The sequence below is a fragment of the Lissotriton vulgaris genome, chromosome 5, assembly GCF_964263255.1.
Source record: "Lissotriton vulgaris chromosome 5, aLisVul1.2, whole genome shotgun sequence".
Lineage (NCBI taxonomy): Eukaryota > Metazoa > Chordata > Amphibia > Caudata > Salamandridae > Lissotriton > Lissotriton vulgaris.
The window spans coordinates 728122873-728135769 of NC_141693.1; the positions used below are offsets into that span (position 1 = coordinate 728122873).

Sequence of the window (12897 nt, forward strand, 5' to 3'; positions counted from 1 at the left end):
GAAAACAACAGTATAATCTGAGGCCGAGAAATACGAACTAATAAAATTGGACTTATACATTTTTTTCCCCTAAGTTCTATTTTTGAAAGCGCAGCTCTCCCACCTGAGAAACTTGCTCATTTTTGTTTTTTCGAACCGCCATCCGGGTTCCGCTGCTAGGGTCGCGGTTGCCACAGTCTTTGGAGTGCAGCTGGGGACGGTTAGGTCGACAGTTCTGGTTGGTCTAAGGGAGTTACCCTGGACTGAACAGAAGCACTCCTTAGCAGAATCAATCTCCCACCGCGGGCAGCGACATAGAGAGGATGGAGTTTTTCAAAATGGAGAGACCTGCCAAAGCTGTAAATTTTAAAACAAGAATATGTGGATTGATGACAAGAAAACGTTTTTTATTATTATGCATTTTCCTGTTATTAAGTGCAATGATGTTTTTAATAGGATATATACTGTGTTCTTTACAAGTGACCTTTGCACCGACTACATCGCCCATACCTCCTCCTACTATTTCTGCACATTCTTTTCAACCCCTTCCTGAACATGAGTCAGCTAGGAGATTAGAGTTTATTAATAACTCCTTCATTCAGCTCTTGCACCAACACCAACTAGTAATGAACACGACTAACTGCTAGGTGTGTGGTCTTATGCCTCACACAACGGATAAAGGCATCCCTTACCTTGTCCTGCCATTCAGTCACAACGGCTCTGTGTGGGCATACAGGACAATGTTCATTTATGCACATGAAGTCTACCCCTTACGTTCTGTAACAGACAATCCTAAGAATAGTGCTCTAGTTAAGGGTATAGTGGATATGATTAAGGAAGATATTTCCTATCAGACTATCCCTAGAGATGAGACACTAGTATACATAGGATGGAACGTGACCGGATATGGAGCTACTCTGAGTGAGAAGCAGCAAGCTAAGAGATCTTCCCCGATTTGGATTGTACCCCATCAGGGTCATCTGTGCCTGCAAGGCACTGGCAAGAATCCCAGGGCTCAGTTAGGGAAGAGCGTCTGTACTGAAACGTATGTTTTTGCATCTCAGACTTCCCCTTCGTTTTTAGCAGCTAAGGGTACCTATTTCATCTGCCATGATAGAGCCTATACATGGTTGCCCCCTGACTTTTCGGGCACATGTTTTGTTTCGTTCCTGTTGCCTCCCACCTGCACGGCCGCGGCAGATTACCATCGGACAAGGACAGTTAGGGGTGTTGTGAGTAAAGACGACACCGTGGAACAGGAGTTAGGGGATTTCGCAAAAGGTTTCCTGCCGTTTTGGGGGCCCATGGTTAACAGCAGAAACATAAGGCAATTAGCAAGCGTGGTTGAATCCACCGTAATTGAAACTGCTGGCGCCCTTAGTAACTTAACTGCTGAGCTCCAATCGGATCGTCTTATGACCCTTCAGAACAGGGTCGCATTAGATGTCATACTTGCAGACCGAGGTGGGGTATGTAAACTGATCCAATCGAGTTGCTGTGTATTCATTCCAGATAACGCTCCAACAGTGTACCAGGCCATCTCCAAACTGCATAAAATTTCCGAATCTATTCATATGGACAAAGGGGATTGGTCTTTTATGGGATGGTTCTGGGAACTGATATCCGGCTGGGGATGGAAAATTCTAAAGGTCATTGGGATGGTCTTAGCCATTCTCTTCCTGTTCTGTCTGTGCGTGCAGTGCGCTCCTGCAATATGTGGCCTCTGTGCTACATCATGTGTAAGGAAGCCTGTGTCAAAAGATGAACTAAGCACCAGAATGATGTTACAGCAACATCTCAATGACTTTAGGAATATAGACCTGGACTCAGATTAGCATGAGATTAGGTTAAATTGCCTATGTAAGGGCAAAAGGAGGGTTTGTAGTTCTGAAAATTCTGGACTCGTGCAACAAACTTTGTCGTAGCACGACGATTTTGGTGTCAAAAGACCGATAATGGCTAGTACACTATGCACAAGCATTTTCACCATAATCAAGTAACGATTTCACCTCGAAATCGCCATTTTCGTTTTCGAACTCTTGGGTTCCATTTTACGCTTGGCAGCCATTTTGTGAGTTGCCCTTCACATAGGCTTGTAACCACAGCTGAATTCGATATCAAAGGACACAAACACCTTAATTGACTTTTCTGTGACCTGGGCAAGCTGGAACCATTGCCTCAAGCCAAACCTGTTTGGTCAGTTTTTCTCCCAGTGGCCGAACGAGATAGCATCAAAGCACAATAGGCCATAAACTGTTCCCATCGCACACACCCCGCCTAAATCTTGCTCACACCTGTCCCTGCTCTTTTCTCTTCTTTTGCTTTATGATGAGGAGGAACCCGATTTTATTGAGGGTACACCAATATCTGATGAAAATGTTGGGCCTTGCCGGGTAATTGATCACGAACTGGACACACTAAATGCATACTTGTCATCATGACTCTGCTTTTCCTTTTGTAATGAAAATATGTGAATAGCTCACTGTAAATCCTAGAATGTTTGCACTGTAAACCTAAGAATGCTTGCCTGAAGCTTAAAAAACTGTATAAAAGAAGAAGCCAGGGTTTGTAAATTTGATCAGTCTCCTGAGAACATACATGCTGTTGTACTTCTAGGACGCTTGTTACTTGGTTGCAGCCAATAAATTCGATCTTTGACTTCACCTAGAAGACTCATGTTTCTGTGGTCTGAATCAGGAAAGTACTCGAGGTCTTTGGGTGTTGCCCTGACACCGCTGGGTTACCGGATCAGTACCGGTTCTGAAAAACCCAGTACCTCAGGTCCACCACAGGGACACCCATCCAGCGGGCATATTTGGAAGAAGAACGTTTTTGAGATAGAGGCTCTAGTCCACCATTTAAATGACCAGCATCAGGACAAACTGGATGAATCTATCAATCTAGGTGGTCAGGGGAGAACCCAGAGCTGCGCCACATCCACAAACCAAGGCAGGGAACAAATACAACATCTATTTGGTGCTGCTAGCACTTCATACCCAGTATCCCCAGAGTTAAGAAAAACAACAGCTACTTCTGATTCCAAACTGCAATCAATGGGAGAGGGTTTCGTAGGGGCCACAACTGGCAGGTACTGCGGGATCCAGAGTGACAAACAAGATACACATAATAAGAATGGTCCTGAATACATCTTGAACACAATAAACTCATCCTTATTGGCAGCAGTAAATGCACTCTCTTGGCAATCACACAAACTAAAGATTCAGGTCGATTTAATACACATTCTTGCGCAAAGTGTTTTGACAATTAATGAAAAAGTGGATATTATCAGCCACAAAGTTGACCAGTTTGTTGTGAGTGAAGAGGGTAAAGGGAGCATCACAAGCCCAGCAAAAAGCTTTAGCGAAGCAATAGGGGAGAAATTAACCACACTTCCTGACTTGTTGGCAACGTTAATAAAACAATGTAGTGAGGCATGAATAAATCATACACAAAATAGGAAATATTCAGAGAAATGGGACCATGACCTCAGCCCCAGAATTATAACAATATCAACATCTATGGATTCAGAGGCTACAAGTGGCAACGCAGCTACTAACATCAGCACGTCCCCGAACAAAAGGGACAGTCCTGCACCTAGCATAGATGAGGGAAATCAAACTAAGAACACAGGTCTAAAAGCAACTGGTGGGTTTTCCATTTGAGATGTCATCAGTGATGTCATGAGTGATGTCAATGACCATGTCATGAGTGATGTAATATGTGACGTCATCAGCAGTGCATTGCGGGCGCGCGAGTTATAGTTAGCTGAACTAACTATAACGGGGGAATTTCAATGGTTTATATGAGTGAAATGTCCAGCTAACTATAACATGTGTCAAACCTACGTTTTTTTCAGTGAATTTCAAAGGTTTTTTAAATGCTACTGATGGAGCGAGTTTTTGAAATGCATTCATTTCAGCTCGTGAAGTTATACTTCCATAATTTAATATTGCTAATGATGTGTGTTATATGTTCAATTAATTCAACCTAGATTAAATATCACGTACATGAACACGAGGGTTCTAACATTATGTGCATTATGTTGCAGCAAGTACGTTTATAAAAACAAATAATGTTGTTTTGTTTGTCTTTTTGTCTTTGTCAACATTAAATGCGGCTGGTTAATTAATGGCATGTGCTTAGTCTATATGTGCTTTTGTCTATGTAATGTTGTTGTCTATGTTGTGTCTGTTTAACTTTTCTTATATCTTTTAGTAACATGAAGAATCAAGCTGGCCTTATGAAGAATGGTAGATATAAATGCTGCTTTATTTGTCTGCTTCAGCTAGGAAACTTAATCTAATGGGTAAATCATTAGTAATGGCGGGTGGCAACAGAACAAACTGCTTTTCTTACATTAATTATTCTCTTGTGTTTCTTTATATATTAGTTTTCGTGAAAAGTGGTTTTGGGCCTAGTCCGTGTTTGGCAAAAATCTGCTCAAAGAAAAATAAAGAGTCCGTCATGGAAAGTTTCCTTCATGCAAAGTTTATTCAGCGTGATATTAAATAAAAACGTGATGAGCTGACTGTTCTTTTGCTCAGCGAGGCCAAGGCCAGGGACCGGCAGAAGTGTATGACAAAATCCGAGGAAGTACAAATAAATGTTGCTAACTGGAGGAAGCCTCGCAGCTCGAAAGCTAAAACAATGGACACTGAGAAAGTGACGAACTAATGTTAAAAGTTGAAATGACACGGTGGCCTGTTATTTGGTGGCCAATCAGAACCCGATTTGAGCAGAAAAATATAAGTTTTTATAGATTAGTTTAGCGTAGAAAAAGGTATAAAAACTCTTCCCTGGAGAAGAAAGCGCTGCTGCTTCTTGCCGATCTTTGATGGGTGTGACGTGCTGACGAACTCTTCTTGGACCATGTAAGACCCAAAGACTTTTTAATACTTTATTTCTTTATTTCATCAAATAGCTAAGCGTAGTTAGGGACTTAGGTTTATTCATGCCAAACTGCTATTTACCTCTGAATAAAAATGCTTATATTTCTTACATTTGAAATCATTAATATTGACTGCAAAACTTAATAAACGCTTTAATAAAGATTTCTAATGAATTTTGAAAATAAAAGCTAATAAAACATTTACTTTGAAAAACAAGCTGGCCTTGTTATTTCATGAGTTTAGGTTACCATTAGCGGATCTTCTCGCCACAGTGGCTTAATTAATCTGGGGTTTGTAAAAAGTTATGAATTCATTTTACCGCGGTTGTATATAAATGTATATATTTTTGTGAATAGATCAATTAAGTCACATGATTCAGTTGGTCAAAATATGACATGTTAGTTCATGGGCCTTGTGAATAATTAGTGTAAATAGGTAACATTGGGTAGTGTAGTTCATGGCATATTTCCTATAGGCCGATGGATCAATTTCCTGGTAGCAGACTGATGGTTGCTATGGTAACCAACATGCTACATGGTAATTACATAGGATCGATAATTAACATATGTTAAAGTTCGTTCACTTGTGTTATGTGTAGTCGAAAGGTTTTTTCCTGCAGTGTGAAAAATCCTAGTTGTACCGGTACAGAGTGGTGTGATATGAGAGAAATCACACAGTGCATTTGATCTGTTTCAGAATTGTGGTATTAAGGTATATCACAAGGATTGTGGCCGTACAATACGCGTTAGGGATATAGGTGTGTTAGAGAGAATACATGTATAGTGAGGATTGTCTATGAAATTGCAGCTTTGAGTATAGGGACAAAGAGCCCGCTTTAAAACTCTCAGTGAATAAAGTATTAGAACATATGCGAGCTTGAGTGAAGGGTAAGGTAAAATTGTTTATCTTGCTGGCGATACAGGATATCTATGGTTGGTTAAGGTCCTGCCAAGATTTCACATGTATGTTTAGAATATTTTCCGTTCGAAAGTGCGAAAATGATTATGTAATTTCGTTCGAGTCAAACTTTGAATTGCTACTTTAAATGTGCATTCAGACGGAAACGCGTTCGTTTTTACCTGTTTGAAGGGTAGAGTAAAAATGTTGCTTTATTGGCGAATGTATATTCTGTGAGAGTAGCGTTGTCTATTCCACGAAAAAGAATTCTTAAGTGACTGAAAACTCTGTCACTTTATTAGAGAAACAGACAAATGGTTTGTTCTTTTTGTCGTTAATAATTGAGTTTCATTTAAAAGACGTTCTTAAAATGGCGCTCTGAAAAATCTTTTGTGAAGGAGGGGTGAGCGCTGGGAGGGAGACACGAGAAACCGCAGTGGCTGTGTACGTCACACGGTCCGCGCAGTGATTGGATAACATACGTCACAGGCTGTACTCTGATTGGCTCTCGTGACTTAGACAAACTGTACACTGATTGGCTCTTTGGGAAAGCACTATTTCTATTGGTTGAGCAAGGTGGTGACGTAGCTCAAACCTGATTAGCTTGCTGGTGTGTTTCGCGCATGAATTGGCTAGAGCTGCGGAACAAACAGGAAATTATACGATCATTTCCAATTAAGCGGATTTGATTTAAAAATGGCTTATTTTTACAGGAAAAATGAGAAGAAGCTTACATTATTTCAAAAGTTTAAAAATGTTATTTCATCTGATAAGAAAATTGAAACACGAGGTGGTAAATTACTTTATAAATACAAAACGCCTGCAGCGTACATGGAAGGTGAATATGGTTATCATACTTGCTTATGGTTTGATGTTTGGAAACATTACACTAAGGACGACGGTGTTTTGGCTTGGCCAGATGATGGTTCAATTAATATGAGAATTTTAAGAAATTTGAGAGAAATATTTTTGGCTCTTGTACCAAAGCCTAGACCAACTCAATTCGAAGCTTTAGTTGAATGGGAGGATGAGATGTTTCAACTTCAGAGGGAAGCGAATGGGATGAAAAGATCTCCTAAAACACCAATTTATAGACGAGAAACGCATGAAGATAGGATGCGTGTGTGGAGGCAAGCGAGCATGTGAGATGGTCTCTATCTAATAAGAGAAATGATTTCAGGGAATCCTGGTGAGAAAAATACTCAAAAGAAAAATAACTTAGTTGAAGAAAGTGAATCGGAAGATGCAGTTTTAGAAGAAATTTATACCACAAATAAAAAGCAGTCCACACCAAAACCAGCTTGTTCATGGTCCACTCCAATGGTTTCTCCAGGAACCACACCAAGTGCACCTCCATTAAATGAATCGCCTAAATTGTACCCAAATAATTCTGATTCTTTTGAAACTCCTGAAAGGCAGGGAACAAGAACTAATTCTAGCATTTACAATGAGAGCAGAAATTTTCCTGAAACTTTTAGAAATCCAACGGAAGCTATTAGAAATGAGGAAAGCGTAAACACTTCAGATTATTTGCGATCAAAAGAAAAATTAATTCACCAGTTAACAAAAAGCATGGAAGCAGTGACAGTTCCAGTAACGATTGGTCCTGTTCAACCTGTTTTCGATCAAGGGGAAAATAAACAGACATGTTAAACAATTCCATTAAATGCGGAAATTCAAAAAGTAGCTGAAAATTTTTATTCAGAATTAAATTAAATTCATCGAGAGAAAACAAAAATGCCTGATTTGACTTTTAATGAAGGTTCTTTTATCGGAACACCAATGGGTGCAGAGTCAGATGCTGAGACTTCAGAAAGAAGAGAGTCTTGTTCAAAATTTGATGTTGCAAAATTAAAAGCAGATTTGGAGGAGTTAATAATTGTCACAATTGGTCCTGACAGTTTAAAGCATTATCGAGATGATGAACTTTTATTCATCTGCAAAAGTATTCAGTGGAAAACTAAAAATAAATATGATCAATTGGAAGAATTAGCTGCAGAATTAGAAATTGATTTGAGCAGAAAGAAAAATTTAGGAAAGCATTACAGACTTGACTTTACTGAGAAAGATATTGGGAATTTTAATACAATGGGAAGAATAATGCATATAAAAGAATTGATTGTGTACATTAAAAAGTTAGGCGAATTAAGAAAATGGAGAGTCAAATGGACCAAAAAGAAGGAAGAAGAAAGATTAGATAGAATGTCAAAACAGTTTCCAATGAGAGAAATTGCTGGTGGTGGATATGTTCATGTCCCATGGTCAAGACAGGATATTTTACTTTTCACAAATGATTTCCCGCGGCTGAGAGAGAAGCCTGTGGAATGGTACAGACAGGTAGATAGATTTATCAAAGTTTTGGAAGTTCTGTGGATTGATTTAGATGGATTCTTTGACATCGTTGTCCCATCAGATCTTTGGACAGAATGTAAAATTGCTGTAAGCTGGCCAAAAGTAGAGCCTGAGCGAATTAAAGAAACAGGTGCTTCAGCACCAGAGGTCATGGATTTGTATGACAAAGTGATCTACTGGTTAAAAAAGAAAATTGCCCCGAAGGAAGTTGATTGGGTAAAGATAGACAGAACAAATCAAGAACCGAAGGAGTCAGTCCATGCTTTCTATGAAAGGTTATTATTGGTGTTCAAGCAGTGCAATGGTTATGAAAAATTGGATGAAAAAGACATGAGCCATTTTATTTACAGATTTGTTTATGGTCTTAAACCAGAGATTGGAGAAATGATCAGGACTAATATTGTCGGTTGGCAATCACTTTCAATTGATGACATTTTGAGAAAGGCAAAATATTGCAGTGATGAATTCGAAGTGAGGCAAAAGAAACTAAAAGAGAAAGCCATGTGGACACAGGTGAAGGTAGCTGAACATCAGATTGCTAGTCTGGAAAATAAAAATGTAAATTTTGTCCAGAATCAGAACCAGGGTCAGGGAAAATATAAAAATAATTTTAATAAGCCAAAATTTAATGTTAGCATTGGAGAGCTAAAGCAAAAATTACCTTGTTTTAATTGCGGTGAGATTGGACACTGGAAACGCGAGTGTAATAACCCGCCCAGAAATTTTAAAAATATATCATTAAACCCACAGATGCAGAATGATGTAGATCTGCAGCAACAGCTACAGCGACAACTTAATGAGTTGAATCTACAGCAACAGCTACAGCGACAGTTAGTACATCAGCAGAATCAGATTCCACAGCCTCCTCTTCCAAATTGTGGGGGTAGTCAGAGATATAACGCAAATACAGGATTCAGCGGAAATGACCAGGTAATCAGAGCTAAAAAATCAGATGTGCAAAATCCACCAGGACAATTTTTAATATCAGGAAACAAAGGGAGCGATTCTGATGACAGTTTCTGACGGTGCCCGAGAGAGCAGGAAGAGTGCGTAGTTGGAGCCACTCTTGAGGTTGACCAGTCTGGTTCATATGTAAATGGTAAAGTGAATGATAAAGAGATCACTTTTCTTGTGGACACTGGTGCTACCCGTTCTACTGTCAGATCAGTGGAAATTGAAAACCTGCCTCTCTCTGGGGAAACGATCCAAGTAGTTGGTGTAAGTAATCAGCAAATTAAAACAAATTTGACTGAGCCTGTAAAAGTGGAAATTGGCAATTTTAAAGATAAACACAGGTTTGTAGTTTGTAACAGCAGTCCTGTAAATTTATTGGGGAGAGATATATTGTGCAAAATGAATTGCAGAATATATTGCTCACCAGGAGGTATTGAATTACAAACAATGGAAGAAGATGGTCTGTACAAATTAACAATGTTAATGGTTGAAGCAGAAAAAGCAAAATTATTTCCTGTATTTGATAAAGAAAATTTACCTGAGGAATTAAAAGAAACAGTAAAAGCTGAAATATGGGATTTGACAGGAAATGAAATGGGTCTGATGAAACATGTAGATCCAGTTAAAATTACAGTGAAGCAGGGAATAGAATTTCCAAACATTCCTCAATACAAAATGAAAACTGAAACAATTGAGGGTGTTATTCCTGTGATCGAAAAATTCATTCAGCAAGGTGTTTTAAAAGAGATTGAGAGCAGTCCTTGTAATTCACCAATAATGGGAATTAAAAAGCCGAACGGAACGTACAGAATTGTTCAGGATTTAAGAAAAATTAATCAAATAGTAGTTCCTTGTTGTCCAGTTGTTCCAAACCCAGCAGTCATTCTTTACCAGATTCCACATGATGCAGAATGGTATACTGTAATTGATCTTTTCAATGCGTTCTTTACTGTTCCATTGCATCCAGAAAGTCAGGAAATTTTTGCATTTAGGTTCCAAAATAGGACCATCGCATGGTGTAGAATTCCTCAAGGGTATACAGAGAGTCCTTCTATCTTTAATGAATTGTTAAAGAAATCTTTAGAAGATCTAAATTTACCTGGCAGATCAACATTGGTTCAATACATTGACGATTTGTTGATAGCAGCAAAAACAAAAGACAACTGTGTTACTGACACCATTACACTTTTGAGTCATTTAGCAGATAAAGGACATAAAGTGTCTCCTGCAAAATTGCAGTTTTGTAAACAAGAAGTAAAATATCTTGGTCATAGAATTGCTAAAGGAATGAGGCAAGTGACAATCGAAAGAATCAAAATGATTCAAGGAATGCAACCTCCAAAAACACAAAGGCAGGTCAGAAAGTTTTTAGGAATGGTTGGATACTGTCGTCAATGGATTAGTGGATTTTCAGTAATTGCGAACCACTGCAGAGATTGACAAAGTCAGACATAAGACATCCAATTGTTCTTACTGAAACTGAGTTGGAAGCTTTTGAAAAGTTAAAGAAAAGCTTATGTGAAGCTCCAGCTTTGGGCATGCCAGACTATGAGAAGGATTTTGAGCTGTATTGCAGTGAAAGGGAAGGATGTGCATTGTCTGTGTTAATTCAGAAACATGGCAACTTGAGAAAACTTATTGCTTACTTCTCAGCAGTCCTTGATCCTGTTGCGAAAGCTTTACCAGGCTGCTTAAAAGCAGTTGCAGCAACTAGTGTTGGCCTTGAGCAAAGTGAGGGAATCATAATGGGATTTCCAGTAAAAGTCTATGTTCCTCATTCAGTTGAGATTCTCCTTACGAGAAGCAAAACACAGCACCTGACAAGCAATAGACTCACAAAGTATGAAAAAATTATTCTGGGATAAGATAATGTTTCAATTGCAAGGTGTGTGAATCTTAATCCTTCGACATTGTTACCTGAAACTGAAATTCAAGATGAAAATGGTGTAGATCATGAGTGCTTGGATGTTATGGAATATTGCACCAAGCCAAGGAAGGACATTAAAGATGTTCCATTGCCTGAATCAGATCATGTGTATTTTGTGGATGGTTCTTGTTTAATATCAGAAGAAGGCATTCTAAGAGCAGCTTACTCAGTTTGCACAGTTGCAGATGTTGAAGAAGCACCATGTCTTGAAGGAATTCGTTCAGCACAAGTAGCTGAATTGATTGCTTTAATTCGTGCTTGTGAATTAGCAATAGATTTGAGAATCACCATAATAACTGATAGCCAATATGGGTATGGAGTTGTGCATGATTATGGACAACTCTGGTCTCAGAGAGGCTATATGACATCAGCAGGTTCACCAATAAGAAATGCAAAATGTATCAAAAGGCTGATTGATGGCATACAGTTGCCAAAAGAAATTGCAGTAGTAAAATGTGCTGCTCACAAGAAAGGTGAAGATTTTATCACCAAAGGAAACAATTTTGCGGATGAAATTGCAAAGTACTGTGCAAAAAACAATTTTGCACTAAATCGGGAGAAAAATAAAGAATATGATTTGAGTTCACTGATGCTAACAACAGTAGTTGAGACATGGCAGGAAATAAAAGATTTACAAGATGAAGCTGATGATGAGGAAAAAGACACCTGGTTGAAAGCAGAATGTAGACAGCGGGATGAGGATGGAATTTGGACATACAAAGATGGCAGAATAGTAGGATGGGAGAGTGGTCCCTTCACCAGGTTGCAAATGGATTTCATTGAGATGCCCAAACACAACAAGTTACAATATGTGTTGGTAATTGTCTGTTTGTTCTCAAGGTGGGTAGAGGCTTTTCCCACACGTGACAATGATTCAATCACTGTAGCAAAGTTACTTTTGAGAGAGATAATACCAAGATACGGATTTCCTGTGACCATTGAAAGTGATAGAGGAGGACATTTTGATAACAGACTGTTGAAATTAATTTGTGAAGCTTTACACATTGAGCAGAAATTGCATTGTGCATACAGACCAGAGGCATCAGGAGTGGTGGAGCAAATAAATGGAACAATAAAAAACAGAATAGGGAAAATGTGCCTAGATACAGGTATAAAATGGACAGATGCTCTTCCACTTGTTCTGATGACTTTAAGAAGTACACCAGATAAAAAAACAGGTCTAAGTTCACATGATATTGTGATGTGCAGAGTCCTGAGACAAGCATTTATACCAGTGGGAAAATTGTTGAGCATTAATGACAGTGCAATTTTGGATTACTGTAAGAAGCTTTCTGACGTGGTGACTTCTGTGTCTAATCAGGTGGGAACAGAAGTACAGTCAAAAGACAAAGTGCAATCACATGATTTGAGACCTGGAGACTGGGTGAGGACGAAAGTTCACCGAAGAAGAAATTGTTTGATGCCAAGGTGGCAGAAACCAAGACAGGTGATACTTGTGACAACGAATGCAATAAAGTGTAGAGGAATAAAGAGGTGGATTCATCCTAGCCACACGATTCCTATACCTACACCGGAAAACTCTGATGAGGAGAGTGAAACAACAGCTGATTCAGATTCTGAAGAAGAAGCTGAAGAAAATCCAGATACTGAAGATCAACAAAAAAGTCGACATCTGGAAAATTCATCTGTGAATGAAAATTTGTCTGAAAAAGATTTGGAAATAATTGTTATTGAGTCATCATCTTTCCTTGTTGATTAAAGGGAGGTCTCTTGGCCCCTGCGCAGGAGCACGCGGGAGCGCGCCCGGGAGAAGCCTGGGACAAGGGCGGGACCGTCTGTGGCCGTCCGGGGCCGAAGGAGGCCGGGCTGGGCCCCCCCGCTGACATCTACCGGACTGGTACTCCGCTTTAGTAACAGTGTGCTTAGTAAGACATTTTG

General features: G+C 39.2%; 1 protein-coding gene and 1 pseudogene across 1 annotated transcript; both read left to right on the forward strand.

Moving 5' to 3' along the window:
- Positions 1-302: 302 nt before the first annotated feature.
- Positions 303-1814, forward strand: LOC147711445 (syncytin-B-like). Its single transcript, XM_086920171.1, has one exon. It carries the CDS (start codon positions 639-641, stop codon positions 1812-1814), a length of 1176 nt encoding a protein of 391 aa, XP_086776297.1. The 5' UTR covers positions 303-638.
- Positions 1815-6461: 4647 nt separating this feature from the next.
- On the forward strand, positions 6462-9140 carry LOC147711446 (uncharacterized; annotated as a pseudogene).
- The last annotated feature ends 3757 nt before the right edge of the window (positions 9141-12897 follow it).